The following is a 23225-nucleotide window of genomic DNA, read 5'->3' as shown; positions in this document are numbered from 1 at the left end:
GAGAGAGGCGGGCGAACAAGGGCTGCTGCACACTAATTATGTATGCATGATTTAATCTGCAACTCATTAATATGCAAATGTATTCATATGTTAGTTACTAAATTAAAAATGCAAAGCAGTCCTTATGGTGATTTCTCTGTGATATTTTTCTCTTTTTTTTTCGCGAGCTAACGAACAGAACATTTGGGGAAATACAACAAAATGAGGGTGCATGGTGTGTATATAGGACTGGGTTGCATGGGGCGCTCAAACTTCAGACAAACTTCCTGAAGCGGAGGGGGGGGGGGGGGGGGGGACGACTGGTTGATTGGGAGCCAGCACAATAAATGAAAAATAACAATAATGTTTAAAAAAAACTGTCGTGCAGGTGTCCAGTATCTATGTCTGCCGTGTTACTGTAAGTGGTCAGAAGGGTGGGCAGTATAAACGCAGTTTACCGTTTTATTTTCTGTTTTATTAACTTAACTTAATAAATAACAGTTTTTTGGTTTTCGATGATCTTTGACAGAATTGTGGGCGAGCGTCATCCACGATGTAGAAGCACTCACCTCTAACTCACCACCACACCCCTGCTGCTCCGTGCCTCTCCTGTACTCTGTGTCTGTGCCTCTCCTGTACTCTGTGTCTGTGCCTCTCCTGTACTCTGTGTCTGTGCCTCTCCTGTACTCTGTGTCTGTGCCTCTCCTGTACTCTGTGTCTGTGCCTCTCCTGTACTCTGTGTCTGTGCCTCTGTGCCTCTCCTGTACTCTGTGTCTGTGCCTCTCCTGTACTCTGTGTCTGTGCCTATCCTGTACTCTGTGTCTGTGCCTCTCCTGTACTCTGTACTATGTGAGTACCTACACTGTCTCCCTCTCAGCTTTATTACTGTCTGTCTCTCCTACGCTGTCTGTCTCTCAAGCCTGCTTTTGCCAACTTGGGGGGAGGGGGGGTCCTTGGCATGGACTATGGAGACCCCTGTCCCTATGCTGCTAAAACAGAGTCTACAGCCTATCAGTAAGAGAACAAAAGTCCTTTGTAGAAATGTAGCTGACATGCCTCATCTAAAGGTCACAAACGCATGTACTCAGTTATATACTTAGCATGCCACATGTCACAAGTAGCAGATCTACAAGCTCATCATGATCAGGGTGCGTTGCAGCACGACATGTTCTGAGCTTGTAGATCTGCTACATCCGGTGCACGACAACTAACAGCATTAAGTTGATTTATTGGTTCCATGTACGTAGATGCAGCTAATCTCTATTAACAATACACAAATAAGAGAGACACTTGGATGTGTGTGTGTGTGTGTGTGTGTGTGTGTGTGTGTGTGTGTGTGTGTGTGTGCGCGGCGCGTGCGTGTGCCTGATGCTTTTCTAATTGTAAAATAATTAGCTTTATTTAAGTCTGCAGCCATTAGTTGATGTAAATCAGCCTGCTATGTTTCATGCATCCCCTCCCTCTCTCTCACCCCATCTATCCATACAGTATGTCCACCCACCCATCCACCCATCCATCCATCCATCCATCCACCCATCCACCCACACACCATCCATCCATCCATCCATCCATCCACCCATCCACCCACACACCCATCCATCCATCCACCCACCCATCCATCCACCCACCCATCCATCCATCCACCCACCCACCCACACCACACACACCACCCACCCACCCACCCACCCATCCACCCACCCATCCATCCATCCACCCACCCACCCACACACACACCCACCCACCCAACCATCCATCCATCCACCCACCCACCCACCCACCCATCCACCCACCCATCCATCCACACACACACACCCACCCACCCAACCATCCATCCATCCATCCATCCATCCATCCATCCACACACCCACCCATCCATCCATCCATCCACCCATCCATCCATCCACCCATCCACCACCCATCCATCCATCCACACACACACACCCCCACCCACCCACCCACACACACACCCACCCACCCAACCATCCATCCATCCACCCACCCACCCACCCACCCATCCACCCACCCACCCATCCATCCATCCACACACACACACCCACCCACCCATCCACCCACCCACCCACCCACCCATCCATCCACCCATCCACACACACACCCACCCACCCATCCACCCACACACCCACCCACCCACCCATCCATCCACCCACCCACCCATCCATCCATCCATCCATCCACCCACACACCCATCCATCCACCCACCCACCCACCCATCCATCCACCCATCCACACACACACCCACCCACCCATCCACCCACACACCCATCCATCCATCCATCCATCCACCCACACACCCATCCATCCACCCACCCACCCACCCACCCATCCATCCACCCATCCACACACACACCCACCCACCCATCCACCCACACACCCACCCACCCACCCATCCATCCACCCACCCACCCATCCATCCATCCACCCACACACCCATCCATCCACCCACCCACCCACCCATCCATCCATCCACCCACACACCCACCCACCCACCCATCCACCCACCCATCCATCCATCCACCCACAAACCCACCCACCCATCGATCCACCCACCCACCCACCCATACACCTACCCACCCACCCATCCATCCATCCACCCACCCACCCATCCATCCACCCACCCAGAGACTTACACATCGTTACATTATTCAAGTTTATTTTTTAACAAATGTTATCTCATTTTATGGTCACTGTGAAAACGAGGGGAGCAGCGAGATTTAAGTGAATATTGATTAAAAAACAGGTGTGTTGTAATTGAGGTAGCTTCAATCTTATGTAAGATGGCAAATGTCAGGGTCATTTAAAGATACTGTCACAACACTTTCTTTCTTGACAGACAGAGTGATGCAAATAGCCTGCATCTTGCATCCTTAGACTCACTAAATTGAGAAAGTAAAGCAATACTGTACTCAGTACTGTCCGAGACCCATTACATTCAAAACCTATTTACAGACAGACAGACAAGAAAAGAACAATTTGTGAGGTTTTCCTTTTCTGAGGCAGCCCAGTTATTTCCTGTGTGTTGGGCCAATCACACATGCACGCACGCACATACACACGCACGCACATACACACACGTACACACGAACGCACACATGCACGCAACGCACGTACGCACGCACGCACGGCAAAGCATGCACAGCTGTTTGTGACTGCAATGTTGAAGCATGATGTCATGCTACGCTCGTCGTCCATTGGGTTCAAATGTTATTCTAAACACGTCTGTCTCACATCTGCACACAACATTACAAACACAGCGCAGCTCCAGTACCTGTGCCTCTACACAGAGCCTGAAGAACATTAAACACAGGGCAGCTCCAGTACCTGTGCCTCTACACAGAGCCTGAAGAACATTCTGGAATGTTTTTGAAAAGTTTCAACAACTCAAATCTTGTATGGGGGTTCCTAATTGGGACAGCGTATTTTCAGATGAGGCTCCGTGGCCGGATACACTTGGGGGTCCTTGACATGAAAATATTTGATAACAACTGGTTTAAATAACTTACCAGTGGTGGAGAAGCTACTTTAATAAACATGTAAAGTGTTTTGGCTCTGTACGTGGTTTTTATTCTCTCTACATCAAATGTCTTTGCCGAAATAGCTGATCTACAAGCTTGTAGATCTGCTATTTCCGACAAATAATATAATAGCCCCCAGAACCCCAGGGGTTCAGGAGGTTCAAATGTAGCTACAGTATGTTATGCTGCATTCACACTGAAGGACAGTGTCGTGACAAAGCCAAGGGCATGTATAGCTTCAAGAATGGAGTCCAAGGAGACCCCAGTCAACTATATCTGCTTTAACCCATTTATACCTGAGGCTGATTCAAAAAAAGAAAAAAGGCTTCTAAATCCTACATTTTGTGAAACACCTATGTTTCTATGTCAGTGGTGCTCAACCTTTTTCATGTTAAGGACCCCCATCTGAAAATAAAGTAGTTCCAGGGCAGAAACAAAGATTTGAGTTAGAAACGTTCGCCCTGAAAGAATATATATTGAAAGATACTTTCAAAAAAAGCTTTTAAAAAGCTTTTATCTAGAGAGGAAACAAAAAGGAAAAGAAAGGCTATAGTGTTGTGTCATGGGAGGGTAAGTAAATGACTGTTCTGCATTCACCCAGCACACGGCTTGCTCAGATGGCATTCGGTGGAGAGCTGTTAGGGGCTGTTAGTGCCTTGCTCATGGGCACTTCCGACACATACTGTAGTGTAGACTGGGCACTGTGGGCAGGCCTGCAGACCTCACCAGACGTCCTATCTACCGCTCAGCTATGGCCGCCACAATATTTGTTGCTTTTTGATCAAGATAATCCATAATCCGACTCAAATCAATAAGGTGTTTGTTGTTGTTGTGTGTGTGTGTGTGTGTGTGTGTGTGTGTGTGTGTGTGTGTGTGTGTGTGTGTGTGTGTGTTTTCAGCTGCCTGTGCATTCAAACAGTCAACCTAATTCTCATGTGTTAGGCCTATATACAGAAGGCGACGAGGGACGTTAGCTAGCAATATCTAATATGTGGGAACAGATGCACACATGCACATGCACACGCACTCACACACACACACACACACACACACACACACACACACACACACACACACACACACACACACACACACACACACACACACAGTCACCCAATGGCCTGGGTTACCCCAGTCGTTTTGTGTCAGAATGGGTCTCAGGTCTCCATTGTCTGAAATGGTCATTGAAATGCCATATGCTAGCATCATTAGCTTAAACCACCAGAGTCTAGTTAGGCCCAGCTAAACTAGCACCGTTAGCTTAAACCACAGGAGTCCCGTTAGGCCCAGATCAACTAGCCAGGACGCATAAAACTGAGGCCAGACATGGTTTCACCATTTGTTTAAAAATAAGTACATTATTCCATAGGCTCGTTAATTGTCATGCACATTTTATCTCTATTTCACTTTCTTTTTTTATGCCCTACTTTCAAATGGATAAATGAATGGGAGGTGATCCATCTGTTCCGTCTCTGACCACAGCATCAGAATAAATGCATAAAAATGCCATAAGTCAACCTTTAAAAATGTTGTAAGACAACCTTTAAAATTGCCACAAGACAACGTTTGAATAGATTAGGAAACATACATTCAAGTAAAATTTGTCCCACAGGGACCGGCACTTGTACACTCTCAAAGTGACATTGACAGTAAGGATTTTGGGCACACAATATCAAAATAAAGTGTTGACATTGATATACACATGTTTTAGATGTGAGATAAAGAGAGCAAATAAAACAAAAAATCTCTCTCTCTCTCTCACACACACACACACACACACACACACACACACACACTGAGGGGAAATAGATAAGGACAGGCAGACGTTCAGAAGCCAAGCTGCAGTACCTAAAGCTGTCTGTAGGGAGCAGTATGATTCACCAGAACAGCTCTACTCAGCCACCCCTCTTCCTCCTCCACTTTTTCTCTCACACACACACACACACACACACACACACACACACACACACACACACACACACACACACACACACACACACACACACACACACACACACACACACACACACACACACACACACACACACACACACACACACACACACACACACACACACACACACACACACGGGACCATCGTCGCTCCTACTGTGCCTTCTGCAAGACCTGGCTTAATTTAATTAACGCTGTGGACTTTAAACAAAACCGCATCTGAACCCAGGCAGGAACAGACTCAGAGCACAAATAGACCCGCTTACAGCTGAACTAAGAGCCACGAATCGGTCTGGCCTGGCCCAGGCTTCCCCGATGAGAATGCCTCGGTATGGCTCTGCTCAGACAGGTCTGGTTTGGTCTGGTTTTGGGGCATCATTTCAGAAACAGATGGTGGCAAAAAGACAAAGACCACTTATGTTTTGCGCAAAAACAGCAAAAAAAAAAAAAGTAATAAAAATAAAACATGGCTGTGTTTGCTTTTCTTGAAAACTAAACATCCTGACAGTTTTCTGAAAAAGCTATGTTTCTATGTCAGTCGATTTTTCAAAAATAGCAGACCTACAGTAGCGCTCGTAGCGCGCCACCCGGTGGCGCGCTATGAGCTTGTAGATCTGCTATTTCTCAATAGCTAAAGCATAGCATTATCCTATGCTTTAGCTATTGAGAAAGGGGTTCCCGCCCTTACAAAGAAAAGAAAATACCCACAATTAGAACATGGAGATAAGAGGCCTCTGCCTGTCCCGACAATAATGATATATTTGCCACCACTCATGACAGATCTTTGCTGCCATAGCTCCCAGTGTCGAAGGTGAACGGCCAGGCTTCTTGCTCCTCATGGCCACTATCTTCTCATTCACTGTCGATTGCTCCCAAACAGAAGCTTGTTCGTAACATGCTCATTATTATTGCTGATTAGTATACTGCACGTAGCATTCCGGTGTAGAACCGATTCAGGGATGTCTGTATAGGACAGGCTTCAGGGTAGCATTCACAGCCGTATGTGAGAACGGAAGGAGGATGATGGACTTCCACGATCTGGCCATGCCTTTCAAAGCCCTGCATGCAAACGCTTGTCTCTCTCCTGATGTCTCTAGAGGTGAGTGTTCCAGGAGGGTTTTATAGGTGATAACCTGCTCTTCATTGTTCTTCAGCACAAGACCAACTTTGGCAAACTCTAGTCTGAGCACATCAAATCCAAAAAGGCCAGATAGAGGGATAGCATTTCATCTGCATAGTCCAAGTCTGTTAAGAGTGGAGTGCAGAAGGGAGTCATATATCTGGCAGCACATTCACACAGTGCTCTTTCTGATCATCAGTCTGGTGTAAGTGACCTCCTCCTGGAGGTCTAGTGTGATGGTTCATATCAAACACCATTATCTTTAATCAGCTAAAAAAAAAGGTCATCCAGCTCAATATGCAAAATGCTGGTTAAGTGCAATTAACTATAAATATTTAATTGCTAATATTAATTTTATTGACTAGTGATGGGTTTATATCATTTTTTTATCTCATTTCAAATATATTTTTCCTTTCTCGTGCTTGTTTTATTTTATTGTATTCTTTAATGCTGCAAACTGGAGTTGATTGATAATCTAAATTGTGAAAACAGCATTCATTTATTTTACGTGTATATAAGCCTTCTATTGTTCCCAAGTGGGTTCCACTGAGGCATTGATCGGGAGCCGCTGGTCTGGTGGTCTGTCTGCATGGCCTCGCAGCATATCATGGTTTTATGTCCTGACGGCCTTTGCTGCGTGTCACTCCCTGTCTCTCTCACTGTTTCCTGTCGGTATCCACTGGTGCTGTATAATACAATAAAGGCATTCATTAAATCCCCCCCAAAAAACCATAAAAAAAAGTAACCATTGATCAAGGACGATGGTGTGAAGGCATTAGGCAATAGTTGCATAGTAACTGATGAGGCACAGTGGACTTGCTGGACCAGTTGCTGTTGCAGCCACTCCTCTACACACAGTGCTTGCTCTGACCATCGGTCTGGTGTAGTTGATCCACTCCTCCAACACAAAGTAAGTGTTCCAGCATGGACGTACTGTAGCGGTTTCCCAAATAACCTTTTGTCCCAGGGAGAAACCCTACAAAGGTCACTGTATCTCTCTACGTCGTCCTCAGACGAGCCCTCCATCGTCGTCTCCAGTCATCTCGGTTCTACATACATCTGGCCAGCTCCTTGTGCTCCTGTGCTTTCCGCACCAGTATCTTTCTTTAGTACGTCCACGTAGGTAGGTGTGGGACGTCCTCTCGATCCATGCCCGTGTGTTGGTTCCCACAGTACAAGCTTTTTGGCCGGGAGTTCTTGATGTCGGTGGCAGTGGCCAGCTAGTCTCATCCTCCTTACTGCTATCTTCTCCGTTACACTTGGTAATGCCCCGTACAGACGCTTGTTGGTGATGTGCTCCTCCTGGTTGATGTTAAGTACCACACGTAACATTCTGGTGTAGCACCCGTCCAGGGATTTCTGTAGGGCTTGTGTAAGTGTCCAGCATTCACAGCCGTAGAGGAGGACGGACTCCACGGTAGCAGAGAAGAAACTGATCTTGATGTGTCGGGGGAGGTTGGATTTCCACACACTGGTCATACCGTTAAGAGCTCGCCAGGCGAGTGCCTTCCTCACTTTAAGGTCCTTCTCTGTGGAGTCGACCCATGCGCCCAGGTATTTGAAGTCGCTGACCTCCTTTAGAACAGTACCATCTATTGTCGCTAGGGGCAGATGCTCTTGGGGGATGTTATATATTATGACCTCAGTCTTCTTTGCATTAAGCCTGAGGCCAACTTTGGCGCACTCCAACTCCACACTGGTCAGGAGAGCCTGTGCCTGCCTTACGTTGTCAGATAGCAGGCAGATGTCATCAGCGTAGTCCAGGTCTGTGAGGGTTTCTGCAGGGTGTCTTGTAGACCTTCTGGGTGAGATAGTGAAGTCGAGCTCTGGCTCCCTTCCATTAATAGCTTGTCTCAGGGCATAGTCCAACACTATTATGAAAAGGAAGGGGGCTAGGGTGTCTCCCTGCAGCACTCCGGTTTGGATGCTGAATTCCTCACTGTTACCATCCGGCGTTGTCACTCGGGCTCTCGTTCCCGTGTACATGGTATCAATGGCTCGGAGCAGGTTCGGAGGAACATTGTAGGCCTTGAGTATTCTCACCATCATTCCTCTATGGATTGAGTCAAAGGCCTTCTTGAAGTCAATGAAGCATAGCACTGCTGCTAGGTTGTTCCTCTTGACCTCCTCAATGATCCTCCGTAACGCAAGGATCTGGGCTAAGGTTGTTCTCCCCTCTCGGAAACCGTTTTGGTTTTCCCTGAGGTGGGGGTCGATTGCGCTCCTAATCCTGTTCAGTATCATGTGATTGAACATTTTTGCTATGATACAGGTCAGGCTGATACCGCGGTAGTTGTCAGGTTTTGACAGATTTCCAGATTTTGGTACTGGGATGATGTGAGAGAGACCATATTTCTGGCATGATGTTTCCCAATAGAGCCTGGTTGCAGATCTCCAAGATGACTTCATCAAGATTGCAGTTCTTGACTACCTCAGGTGGAATGCCGTCAGGTCCAGCACTTTTCCCTTGCCTCAGAGAGGCTTTGACCTTGGCAAACTCTCCTGCTGTGAAAGGGCCGTCATCAATGCTGAGATCCTCTAGGACTGCAGGCATTTCCCTCTCAGCACCTTCCACTGTCTGGTGTGTGCCGAGGAGGTTCCTGAAGTGAGTTAACCAGGTGGTCACTCTCTCTTCTGGGCTGTTTCCTGCCTCTTTCGGTCTTTTCCTTCCACACATCTCATTGATCACCTTCCATGACTCGCTGTACTGGAATTCCCCATGTGCAGCTTCCACCCTGCGGACTTTTTGCATCAGCTCCTCACCCTTGATGGTATCGTACTCGGCGAAGAGAAGACACTGAAGCCTCCTTCAGTGTCTCGCGTTGTTCTGCGGACGGTTCATGATCGCATGCTCGACGTGCTTCCTCTATTCTCTGACGTGCTGCGATGACATCTGGATGTTTCGATCTAGTGGGGCCTCTGGTCCTCTGTATCATCGGTACACACCTCGCTGTTGCAGCCTCGTGTGCTTCCATGAACTTCGTGTACCCTGTGCCTGGTTCCTCCCTCACATCCTGTATGTGAACGAGGTCCTTGAACTCCGCTGTGTATCTGGCCTGTAGTTCAGGGCTTGTGGAGAATGTCCTCCAGTCATGGCGTACCATGGGGCTCGGTTTTGGGGTCCTTAGACTCAACCTCACTCTCATGGATACCACCCGGTGGTCAGAACCCACAGAGTTGAAGGTGTTGTAGGGTTCTGCGTTCAAGATGGAATTCCTCCATTTTCGTCTCACTAGTATGTAGTCTAGTTGACGTCTCATACCAGTGGGCCGGTCCTGGAAGGTCCATCTTTTGCCCATTCTTTTTCTGAACATGGTGTTTGCAGCCAGTAGTTCTTGTTCCAGGAGTAGTGTGGCAAGGTACGCTCCATTCCGGTTTGTGTCCTCATGGAAAGTGTATGTCGCGTCGGTTCGTCTGAGTCTCGGGTTAAGTCCCCCAGAATCGCAAGAAAGTTGTGTGCCGGGACGCTTCGGACTGCCGTTGCTAGGTCCCTGTAAAACTTATCCGCTTCCTCGACTGACGCCACGTTGGTGGGTGAATACACTGCCATGATGGTTGTTATGGTTAAAATAAAAAAAATACAGCAACCTACCTGTTAGCTCAGGGTATATATAATAAATAAGTACATTTCACTAAACTCACTCATTTCACCTCACAACCACCAGTAAATAAGAAATGCAAACGACACACAGAAATTCAGTTAAGGTTTGTATTAGAAATAAAGAAAGGGCAGTTCAGTTCAGTTCATGGCACCTTTAAGCACCCCCTTAAACTCCACTTCTGGTTTTACAATAACCACATGAACCCAGGTGCCGTGCACCACTGTTGTCAAACCAAAAGAAATAACCTCCACTTCGGGATTTCGTTGGATCCCAACAATTAAAAGAAAAGAAACAAAACAAAACAGCGTCCTGGCGCTTGTGTATGGATGTGTGTGCGCGCGTGGACTCTGGCGTGCGGGTGTGTGTAGGTGTGTGTCTGTGTGTTAGCTCTGCAGCTAGCCTCCGTACTCCGCTCACCCACAGTAACCCTCTCCGCTCAGCTGCTCTTTACTACGGGGCACGGCTCTTCAAAAGACAGCGTCGTCGGTAGAAGTGACAGCGGGATGTGGGTTTGCAGCGGCCGCTCTATGCCTCCGGCGCGGTCGTCCCTGATTTGATGGCAGGCGATCGTCCGTTGTTTTAGAATAGCTCACTCCTTACTGTGTTTCTGGGAAACGTTAAATGGGCAACTGCCGTCTTCACCACTACAGCACCGGTCTGTCCACACACAACTTCTCACTCCCGCGACAGACTCAAACTGGAAGTCCTCTCCATTTTTGCTAGAGGCTGGGCATTCAGCGAGCAGCCAACCAGAGCCATGCACAGGCAACGTCACTGACAAAAATAGCGTGGATCTCCGTGTGAGCACTGTCATTCACTGAACATACTATTTTGGTTTATTCTTATTTTGGCGGATCGCCACAGTACATGCTCAGATTATTAAAGCAGTAGTCCAGTCTGATTTCTACTTCCACAGCATTAATCCCGAATATAAACTGGGATCCAAACGCAGAATAGTCTTTTTCCATCATCATTTCTTAGTTGCCATTCGATGTACATATAGGCATGGGTTACAGGAAAATCTTCCCTCACAGTCAGCTGGATCTCATATTCATAGGTCTTCTCATAGGTCTTCTGATCCTCAGTGGGGCAATTAACTCCATGTCCATCCGGGAGAACGAAGGGTGAGGGGAAAGTTACTTGATTTGGATTATTTATTCCATAGACACACTGTCCAGTTTTGCTCGGGACACTATATGTCACTTGCAATCTGTAGCTTCTACCTAACCATAACCTAACGTAACTGTAACCGTTACCGTAACTTAATGGGTGAATATCAAGTTTGGTCACTTTTCCTAAAGGAGATCCACATTTTCTTAATGTGTTGATTGGAATTTCAACTGCAAAGGCAACTGCAATCAACGACAACAAAACAAGCGAAATGGTTCGTATTTCCATGGTGCCTGGAGAACAATACAAAATGAAGTCAGAATTAAGGAAATTCAGAATTCAGAGAAATGGAGTCCTGAGCGTGAATATATAATGTTTGCCAAAGCTTTGCTCTGACGTCACACAAAACACATAATGTTGCCATGCATTCCTACCAACGTCAATTTGCACAGCTGTTGGATCTGCTAAAGGGGTCTTTAACAGGGGGTCCGGGGCCCCTAGGCCTAGGGGGTCCTCAGAGTTACTACCAAATGTTTGTATGATAGGATATATTTTTGAGGGGCGCTAGCCCATCTTATTCCTAGCTTTGTGTGTCTGTGTGTATCAGGGAATGTGGCTAAGCACGGAATGTGATGATTTATGATGAGTGTGATTATTTTGAGGGGGCTAGCTCTATGCTCACAATGCGTCGCAATGCAACGCATTGTGAGCTTGTACTGAGCCACTGTCAATGTTTTCCCAGTCACGTATTCTGCAATGGGGTTGAACCTCATCAGACGCATCAGCAGCCACTGGCATCTCAGGGGAACAGTATCAAGGTCTTTGCTGTTAATTAACGGAACCAGTGGTTTGTGGTCCGTATGGACTGTGAAGCTGTCCAGGCCATATAGGTACGTGGAAAATCGTTCACAGGCCCAAACAGCAGCAAGACACTCTTTTTCAATCTGCGCGTAGCGCTTCTCAGCATCTGTCAGCGTCCTTGAACAGAATGCCACTGGTTTCAGTCCATCCGGGTGTCTCTGTAGCAGTACTCCGCCCAGCCCGTAGCCGCTTGCGTCTGCACTCACTATTGTGGGTTTGTTCACATCGTAGAATGCCAGTGTAGGTGCGGTAGAGATGAGTCGCTTCACCTTATTGAATGCGTCGTCCTGTGACGCGTCCCAGGACCATACAGCATCGCATTTCAGCAGGTCGTTGAGTGGCCTTATCACTTCAGACAAGTTTGGCAGGAAACGCCCAAGATAATGGACCATGCCCAGGAACATTCTTAAGCCTGGCACGTCACATGGTGGCTGTAGCCCCGTGATGGCGCTTACTTTTGGGCAGAACAAATCTCTCCCTCTTCACAGCCGTGTTCAGTCGTTTTAGATCAACACAGATCCTCACCTCCCCAGTTTTCTTGGGAACTGGAACTATGGGAGCGCACCACTCCGTCGGTTCTGTGATCTCCTCTATGAACTATGGGAGCGCACCACTCCGTCGGTTCTGTGATCTCCTCTATGAACTATGGGAGCGCACCACTCCGTCGGTTCTGTGATCTCCTCTATGAACTATGGGAGCGCACCACTCCGTCGGTTCTGTGATCTGTGAACTATGGGAGCGCACCACTCCGTCGGTTCTGTGATCTGTGAACTATGGGAGCGCACCACTCCGTCGGTTCTGTGATCTCCTCTATGACACCGCACTTGAGCATCCTGGCCAGTTCAGCCTTGACCTTGGGAAGCAGGGGGAAAGACACCCTTCTTGACCTTGGGAAGCAGGGGGAAAGACACCCTTCTTGCTGTAGTAATGCTGTATGGGACAGCATCGTCCCGCAGTGATATTTTCATGGGCTTTATCTTTAAGAGGCCCAGATCCGCCCCAAATGTGCTCTGCAGTGCAGTCTGCACCTCCTCCACTCTCTTCACAAGTCCCATCGCCGCCGCAACATCACGGCCCAACAGGTTGCTGCCATGAGCTGTCTTGATCACATCGAACTTGTATTTCGGGCCTTTGTACTTGGTTGCAGCAGAGAACAGTCCCAGACAGTTAAGCCTACCTCCGGGGCTCTTGAAAGCTCTGTGGTTGCTGGACAACCGGGGCAGGCGTTTGAGCTGATGGAATGCAGTGTCTGAAATCACGCTTGCATCTGCTCCAGTGTCGATCTTGAAAGTGACAGGAGTGTCACAGACGTTCAACTTAACAGTCCATGGCCTATTGGAATCCGTCACGTAGAGGTATGATGTTTTAACCTCACCAAGGAAGTGTCCGTCATTGTAACCGTCGTACCCGTCGTCATGCTGCTCCATCGTTGTCAGCTCATTCACTCTTGCAGAGCGGCACACAACGGCAAAGTGCCCAATCTTCTGGCAGTTCCTGCATTTCGCCTGCCTGGCTGCACAGTGTGAGCTGGTCAGGTGGTCCCTCCCACACCTGAAGCACTTTGTTTCCCCGTCGCGATGCCGTGACGCCTGGAAGCCGCCGCTGCCTCATGCCCCTCCTCGTCCTCTTTGTTGTTGTTGTTGTTGGAAAGGCGCAGCGCGCGCATTGTGTCTCACCTCATTCAACAATGCCGCGGCCCCACAGTTACAGGTGCATGTATGAGAGACTTCGCTCAGGAATGTATAGCATCCCCTGAGCCAGCTTTAGCTTGTTGGCTAACTTGCCCCTTAATCTGTTCAGACTGCCTCCATTTCCACTGCCTTCTCCAATGTTAAATCAGCAGTCAGCTGTAGCCTCTCTGACAGTCTTTATCCAGGATCCCAATCACCAATTTATCCCGAATATTTTCAATCTTCACCGGACCAAACTGACAGGTTTCGGCCAGCGCGTAAAGCGCCCGTATGTATTCCTCCGCAGACTCGCCCCTCTTTTGCGAGCGGAGGTAAAAACGAGCCTGCTCATGGACGATGTTTACTCTCGGGACGAAGTAATTATGCAGCTTCCCCAACACAGTATCATAATCGTCATTGTCCTCCCCTACCTCGAAAAGCAGCGTGTTGAAAACTTGTTCAGCCTCCCTGCCGAGTGCATATATCAGCGTGCTAACCTGTACGTTACCGTCCTCCAGGTTTAGCTTAGCAACTTGCCGGTAGCGCTGGAACTGTTGGCTCCACTCCGGCCACTGCTCCGGGTGGGTGAAATCATAGTTCCCGGGAGGATTAAACTTGGACATCGTCCCCGCTTAACTTCTGACAACATGTGCAGGTTATGAATGATATAATGAGTAACTCTTGACAACGTACTTTAACTGTAGAGGTAGCATTTATTTGGTCTCGTTAGTTCGATCACACTGTATCTCTGTTGTTATCATCACATGTAGTAGTGCTCTTACTTCCGGCGCGTGCGCCTCTCAATACAGTCCGGGCTTGAACACACATTGTTCCGTCAGTACATTCATTCACATGACAGTAAAGTTACAGTGAATAATTATCCTTTTTTTCAACTTTAAGTCAACGTTTGGACAACAGTCTTTTTATCACATGTCATGACTATACAAATAAAGTTTATTATTTATTATTAGACCCTCTGCGTCGGGCAACCAGTAGCTCAAAGTTTAGGACTTTGACACTACAGTCATCGATGGAGGAAAGAAATCACACTTGTGTGAAATGAGGGGCACCTCACTTCTTTAAACATTGTACTCCAAACAAACAAAAGTCCATAGACTTGGCTGCCACACAACACCACGTGGGGTGATATTTAACGCCATTAAAAGTCCATTGACTTCAATATGACATAATTTACAAAAGCGACCCTCAAAAAGTGAAAAAAAATGGCTCAATTTAACCAAAACATGATGAAACGGAAAACGTAACATTCGGCTTATTTTAGAAAAGACGAAGTTACTGCTTAACACTGATGACAAGTCCTCCAGTGTCATTTCCAGGAATATCGATGTCTGTAGGACAGGCTTCAGGGTAGCATTCACAGCCGTATGTGAGAACGGAAGGAGGATGGACTTCCACGATCTGGCCATGCCTTTCAAAGCCCTGCATGCAAACGCTTGTCTCTCTCCTGATGTCTCTAGAGGTGAGTGTTCCAGGAGGGTTTTATAGGCGATAACCTGCTCTTCATTGTTCTTCAGCACAAGACCAACTTTGGCAAACTCTAGTCTGGCACATCAAATCCAAAAAGGCCAGATAGAGGGATAGCATTTCATCTGCATAGTCCAAGTCTGTTAAGAGTGGAGTGCAGAAGGGAGTCATATATCTGGCAGCACATTCACACAGTGCTCTTTCTGATCATCAGTCTGGTGTAAATATATTTTTCCTTTCTCGTGCTTGTTTTATTTCATTGTATTCTTTAATGCTGCCAACTGGAGTTGATTGCACTTGTGAAAACAGCATACATTTATTTTATGTGTATATAAGCCTTCTATTGTTCCCAAGTGGGTTCCACTGGGGCATTGATCGGGAGCCGCTGGTCTGGTGGTCTGTCTGCATGGCCTCGCAGCATATCATGGTTTTATGTCCTGACGGCCTTTGCTGTGTGTCACTGGTGTAGTTGATCGGAGTACACACTCTTATTTCACAATCTTAGCTGGGAATCTAATGCAGAACCTGCTTTTTCCATCATCATCAATGAGTTGCCATTCGATGATCAGAAAGCTTGTTGGATACTCTTCTTTCACAGGCAGCTGAATCTCATATTCATAAGTCTTCGGCATTCTGAAGCAACCACGTCTATCTTCAATCGGAAGAACGAACGGATGAGGGATCCATGGATTATTCACTCCGTTGAAAATTGTGTAGAAACACTGTGAAGCTTTGCTCTTTAAACTATATGTCACTTGGATTCTGTAGCTCTGACCTCTGACCAGCCTGCAGGGTTCAAGAGGGCATGGGTGTACATCAACTCTGGTCACATTTCCCGAAGGAGGACCACAATATTCATAGTCAATTTCATGTGAGACCACTGCAGTAAGGGACAGCAAGGACAGCAAAACTATCAGAATGGTTCTTATTTCCATGGTGCCTGTACTTGCCTAATTTGCCACTGGTAATCCACAAAAATACAAAATGAAGTCAGAATTAAGGAAATTCAGAATTCAGAGAAATGGAGTCCTGAGCGTGAATATATAATGTTTGCCAAAGCTTTGCTCTGACGTCACACAAAACACATAATGTTGCCATGCATTCCTACCAACGTCAATTTGCACAGCTGTTCTCCTTGGATCTGCTAAAGGGGTCTTTAACAGGGGGTCCGGGGCCCCTAGGGGGTCCTCAGAGTTACTACACGGGGGCTACCAAATCTTTGTATGATAGGATACGTTTTTGAGGGGCGCTAGCCCATCTTATTCCTAGCTTTGTGTGTCTGTGTGTATCAGGGAATGTGGCTAAGCACGGAATGTGATGATGTATGATGAGAAGAGCGCCCCTCACTTCACAGTTCACACAAGTGTGATTATTTTGAGGGGGCTAACCCATAGGCGGCGGGTGCGTTTTACCTTTGGGTAGGCTATAGAATTGCGTTCGCGAGGCCGCCGCCGCGGATTTATTTATTTCCCAGATTGTCTAAAAATGAGTTATTTAGCATACTTTTACCAATGAATTAGCCTATACAGACAACGACTTTTGGACGTCTTTTTCTCAAGTCTCAAGTCAGTCAGTGTAGATTACACGGTGGTGTTGCTGCCCCTCCGGCCCCGAGAGTCGCGGCTCATGGCTCTTCACAGACGGCACAGAGACAGCAGTCACTCCGCTGAACGTGTCGGTGTTCCTGCAGTGGTGTGAACTGTGAACTGTGAACCGTGCGGGCACTGAGTTCTGACAGCCGACTCACAGCTTCTTCTTCTGAATTAGGCTACTTTATCTTTGCCTTGAAAAAGACATTTTGCGTTTTGCTGTTTCCCAAAACAAACCAGCGTGCGCTACTCTTTGCTACAAAGCGACTGGAAGGACGAGGTTTACAGACACACCAATAGTAGTCAATCATATGCTGAGCCTATATCCGATCAGCGATCACCAGGGGGCAGCGACAACACACACACACACACACACACACACACACACACATATACAATAGCCTTCTATAATGCTGCGCACATATATTATATATATTTAAAAAAATACCCAGCATAATTTTTGGGAAGGCTAAGCCTTCCCTAGCCTTATGCACCCGCCGCCTATGGGCTAGCCTCTCCAATGTCTGGATTTCAGAAATGACGTCATGTGGCAGCCAAGTCTATGGACTTTAAGCATGCCCCCGGAAAAAACAGGACTCCACTCGTGATGTCATGTGGCAGCCAAGTTTATAGACTGGAACTCACCTATGCTTAGTGTGGCATAGTTTCTCCCGGCAGGATCCGCCGGGAGAAACTATGCACTATGTAGATTGGCTATTTTTGGCATAGACGTTTGGTGTACACTACAGTGTGAAACAATAGCCGACCAAGTGTGTGTGTGTGTGTGTGTGTGTGTGTGTGTGTGTGTGTGTGTGTGTGTGTGTGTGTGTGTGTGTGTGTGTGTACATGTTAGGTTTTAGACTGGGCTGCTGTGGGGGCTGGCCTGGCTTTGGTTTGGTTTTAGACTGGGCTGCTGTGGGGGCTGGCCTGGCTTTGGTTTGGTTTTAGACTGGGCTTCTGTGGGGGCTGGCCTGGCTTTGGTTAGGTTTTAGACTGGGCTTCTGTGGGGGCTGGCATGGCTTTGGTTTGGTTAGGTTTTAGACTGGGCTGCTGTGGGGGCTGGCCTGGCTTTGGTTAGGTTTTAGACTGGGCTTCTGTGGGGGCTGGCATGGCTTTGGTTTGGTTAGGTTTTAGACTGGGCTGCTGTGGGGGCTGGCCTGGCTTTGGTTTGGTTAGGTTTTAGACTGGGCTGCTGTGGGGGCTGGCCTGGCTTTGGTATCACATTTAGCAGCATCACTTCCATTTATCTGTCTGTCCACCATTTCAAAGCGGCTCGTCCCTGCTGCTCTCCTCCCAGGGACAAATGGTGGGATTGGTTGGTGTGAGAGAGGTAAACACAGAGCGATGTGATTGGTTGGTGTGAGAGAGGTAAACACAGAGCGATGTCCGAATGGAATCGTATGGAAAACCACATAAGGTAAGGTGTTTGTAAAAGGGATAGATCGATTACAAAAAGAAAAAAAAGAAGAAAAGAAACTCCATGGGTGAGTATAGGCCACTAGGCCTAATGGATAGAAAGAATGTCATTTTGGGACTCTCAGCCCATCCTCCATATTTTGAGCCCATGCAGTATTTTGAGCATGTCTTTATAGGCCACAGTTTATATAATTGTTTCTCTACAGTAAGTAGCTCATCAAGACGGCAAAGTAAACATGACAAACTAGACCAAACGATGGGTAGAGAGAGACAGAGAGAGATACCGATACAGAGTGGATATGAAACCGCATAACGGATTTTATTTTTGTTAAAAACAAATGAATAAAAACACTCAGGAGAGATGGGCAGCACACCCCACAGGACAGGAGGGAAAATGCAAAATAAGAAAGACGCCACAAACAATACATAGCATGAACACGCGCACGCGCGCGCGCACACACACACACACACACACACACACACACACACACACACACACACACACACACACACACACACACACACACACACACACACACACTTCTCTCCCTTACACTGAGTGAGGGAGAGAAGAGAGAGAGCAAGGGAACGAAAGAGAGAGAGAGGCTACTGTATGTTGTCAATGTCACTCAGCCCATCCAGACAAAGCCAAAAAGACTGGAGATGAAATGGCTTCACAGAACGGTCAAAAAAGAGGACTCATCGTGGCTCCCTCCCCAGATGGCATAAACAAACAAATGAAACCTTTCATTTATACCTACAATTCTGCTATTTTAACAGCAGAGCAGACTCAGGGGTTTTTGTGGAATGTATAGTTTGAAGATTTGACTCCACGCAATAACAACATATACAAGTTTAACACCAACCAACACAATGGTCTGGTCTTTAATTAACACCAGACGACAACCAGCCCCTGCTTCACCTCGCCACTCTGCCAACATCATCACTCAGGACAAAGATGGTGGTTTGTATTTGGGGATGACCAAGACCAGGGCTGAGCAGGTCTTCTGCACAGCTTCTTTCAGAATGACATTCAGCCGCTGTCTGACCTTTAAACCATTTTGGCCTGACGTCGAAATTTAAAATGTTTTTTTTTCTGAAAAACCTCATGTTTCTATACTGTATATCAGTGGTTCTCAATATTTCATGTCAAGGACCCCAACAATTATGTAGGCCCGCAAAGATAGCACAACAACAACCCGCCACGCCATCGACTTAATGTTCCTTCCTCTGTGTTCACATCACCGAGGCGAGGACCTCTCCCGGGACGAACACACGGGCCACGTGGTGATGCCTCTTTCACATCTGGCAACTGAAGGACGTTCAAAAGTCCCCCAAAAGTCATACTGGCCTGAGAATACTCAAGCAAAGTATACATATCTTTCCACCACTCATGGAAACTCCATGAGTCGAGTGAACTGTGCTGAGCTCAACTGCAAAGCACTGCAGAGGGTCATGCAGACAGCCCAGTGGTGCACGCACGCGCACACACACACACACACACACACACACACACACACACACACACACACACACACACACACACATGTAAACAGCTTCCAAAATACACACGCAGACTCAACAACAACACAACCAGCAATAACCTGCAATGCAAGTAAAGTGAAATGATATGAATCACTTACCGAGGACGGGAGACCTGGAGGAACTTTTCGTACTTTCTTTGTTTGTGAAACATCTGAAAGGAAATTGAACAAAGTCTGAATGAATAATTATGAGAATGAAACTCTTTAATGAATATGACAATGATACTCTTTAATGAATATGACAATGATACTCTTTAATAAATATGACAATGATACTCTTTAATAAATATGACAATGATACTCTTTAATGAATATGACAATGATACTCTTTAATGAATATGACAATGATACTCTTTAATGAATATGACAATGAAACTCTTTAATGAATATGACAATGATACTCTTTAATGAATATGACAATGATACTCTTTAATGAATATGACAATGATACTCTTTAATGAATATGACAATGATACTCTTTAATGAATATGACAATGATACTCTTTAGAGAGTTGCATCGACACTCAGGAATTAACAGAGTAGAAAACGATGGTAAATAAATAAATTGGACGGACTAGTTTTAATTTGAGGTTTCATTTGGGGTTTCACGCGCGCGTGCGTGCATGCATGCGTGTGTGCATGTGTGTGCGTGCCACTGTGTACAGTAACTTGCACATGTGATCGATAGATCAACGGACGGACGGACAGTAAGGAATAGAGCAGTTCTTACACAATAGAATGCATTGAGGAGTGTCTTACCCATGGTGTCCATTGGCAGAGGTCTTCTCCTCTGGTTGGAAGCGTAGTGCTGGTAGTACTGTCCACCTGGTTTAGTAGGAGACGATGCCCCGGGACTCCCCATGACCAGGTCACCTCCCAGCAACGACTGGAGACACACAGAGAGAGAGAGACTGTCTGGGCCGACCGGAAATATATCAAAACAGACAATAAAACCAATAACGAGAGAGAGAGAGAGACAGAGAGAGAGAGAGAGAGAGAGAGAGGATATTGTTTTGAGTCACTTTTTATTTTATTTTATTTTTCAGCCAGTATCAATTACGCAATCACTGATAGACACAAAAAACAACCGGCTCCCAAAACCTGATGATACCACATAGAGGACAGCCATATCATCATCATCATTATTCTATTTTAGAAAAGCATTCTGTTTACAGGTGTTGAAAACGAGCACCCGTGCTGTATACACTTTCCGCCAGGATGAATTCATCTATATATCGCGCATTGCCAATGTTTTATCGCTCGCAACCCTTATTTTGAAGAGCCAAATATCCGTAACCGGATGTTACAATGACAAAAAGGCTGTGTGTGGTGTCTTAACCGGTTGTTGTTATCTTGGTCAGTGGTGAAAAAACCTGACCGCGAGTATCACAGCGCCTGCTGTCGGCAGGTGAAAAACCTTGTTTTCACCAGAAACGACGATTTTGGAGATACAGGCCATTGAAAGCAGTACAAGTGGATGCGCACGCATCTTAAAAATGGCCGCGGCCACTGTCCCAAGTTTGACTGTAATGCTAACGAGAGGCAGCTAACGATTCGATCCGATCAAAACATGGATTAAAGAATATAAACCCTGGAAAACGTAGGCTACGGTTCTGGCGGGCTGCACCACTCATTTAATCCTACGGTTACTACGGTTCTGTCTGGCTCCGTGTTAAACAACGCATCATGGTTCCTGCAATGTGATTGGATGTCCATGTCAAATACATAAACACACATCCTCTCCTCTCCTCTCCTCTCCCCTCCCCTCCTCTCCTCTCCTCTCCTCTCCTCTCCTCTCCTCTCCTCTCCTCTCCCCTCCCCTCCCCTCCCCTCCCTCTCCGTGAGTCCAACACTCAAACACATGCACTAATTAACTTCACAGACATTTTCCCGAAACAGAAGTGCTGCTTTGCTTTACAATACAAGAGAAAACACAAAATTAAATTAAGATGGCGGGAAAGAACAAAATGACAAATGGAAGGATAAGTCAATAAAAAAATGAATTGATTAACTTGGAACAATATGACACATATCTACTCTTAAGTTGGATAATAACAATACAGTACTTGTGTGAGTTTAGAATTCCTTTCCCAGCGTTCAAGTGAATGAATTAGTAATATTTATTTTAACTAGCACTCAGTCATACCTTTTGGGGAAAATGAAGAATTGTCTTCATCAGACCCTGCATATGCAAGTGGTAAATCTATTGGTCAACTTACTCAAGAGAAAAATGGATGACAATGGACTGATGGATGAACTAAAAGTTTTCTTGCTGTGCTTTCAAAATGTGAAGATGAAAAACAATGTCTGTGACTAATCTGAATACCATCTCTCCCCCCCCCCCCACACACGCACAGGCACACACACACACACACACACACACACACACACACACACACACACACACACACACACACACACACACACACACACACACACACACACACACACACACACACATGCGCAGTATCCAAGAGTTAGCTTGGTTGTGCGTGGCCCAAGCAGGCCTTTCTTATGCTAAACAGGTCCTATAAGTTCGCTAATTAAAGGGCTAGCCACGATCCCAGGGAAGATAAGACAAAGGAACCCTTGTCTTAAATAAAGTGAGTCACATCAACACAAATGGACAGGCGTGCACACACATGCACACGCACGCACACGCAAGTGTGTGCATGTGTGTGTGTGTGTGTGTGTGTGTGTGTGTGTGTGTGTGTGTGTGTGTGCATGCATGCATGCTTCTTTTCATAGTCTTGTAACCCTGGCAACAGACCAAGCGACATCTCCCCTCCTGTCTCTATCGTCATCTCTCTAAACCAGGGGACCCCTTAGCTGAGAAAGAGAGAGAGAGATGCAGCAGGGACCCCTGCTACAGTACATATTGTATGAAATTATCTTCTAGATTAAAGTTTTCATACATTTCATACTGTAGATACTGTAGCTTCGTAGACTTGTTTGACAGCACTGTCATCAGCGGTGGATTCACGTTAATGTGTATTTTCACACAATTAATTGCGTAAACCCTCAATACTCCGTAAACCTGACATTTCACTGTACTTGGTCGGCTATTGTTTCACACTGTAGTGTACACCAAACGTCTATGCCAAAAATAGCCAATCTACAAGCTTGTAGATCTGCAATGTTTTGGTGAAAGTATGACACTCTTCAGACTAGGAATGCTCGGAGTCAAGTGGTTAATGTAAAAAACTAAAAACCTTAAATACATTTCCCCATTTTGATTTCACCTGGGAAAGACATCTGTCATTCACCTGGGAAAGACATCTACATCATTTCAAACAATTTGGTTACCAGTATTTGAATAGTGTATTAAGACTTTCAAAATGGCTTTCATATCTCGCAATAATGTTG

The 23225-nt window shown here is 46.5% G+C and overlaps 2 protein-coding genes across 2 annotated transcripts in view; both read right to left on the bottom strand.

Moving 5' to 3' along the window:
- LOC308310418 (NPC intracellular cholesterol transporter 1-like) overlaps positions 1-8838 on the bottom strand; it is a gene marked incomplete at its 5' end in the record, with an annotated part of 42656 nt that extends 33818 nt beyond the window's left edge. The window contains one exon of the mRNA XM_080756761.1: positions 7974-8838. Coding sequence (XP_080612887.1) covers positions 7974-8838 — 865 coding nt within the window. The remainder of the gene's footprint in view (positions 1-7973) is intronic.
- Positions 1-23225, bottom strand: part of tcf4 (transcription factor 4) — a 201220-nt gene that overhangs the window by 83833 nt on the left and 94162 nt on the right. The window contains 2 exon segments of the mRNA XM_080756623.1: positions 19959-20011; positions 20619-20745. Of these exon segments, the coding sequence (XP_080612749.1) occupies positions 19959-20011; positions 20619-20745 (180 nt within the window).

The sequence above is a fragment of the Protomyctophum bolini genome (assembly GCF_963924005.1).
Source record: "Protomyctophum bolini genome assembly, chromosome: 22".
Taxonomy (NCBI): Eukaryota; Metazoa; Chordata; class Actinopteri; order Myctophiformes; family Myctophidae; genus Protomyctophum; species Protomyctophum bolini.
This window is presented reverse-complemented; position numbering and strand designations above follow the sequence as displayed.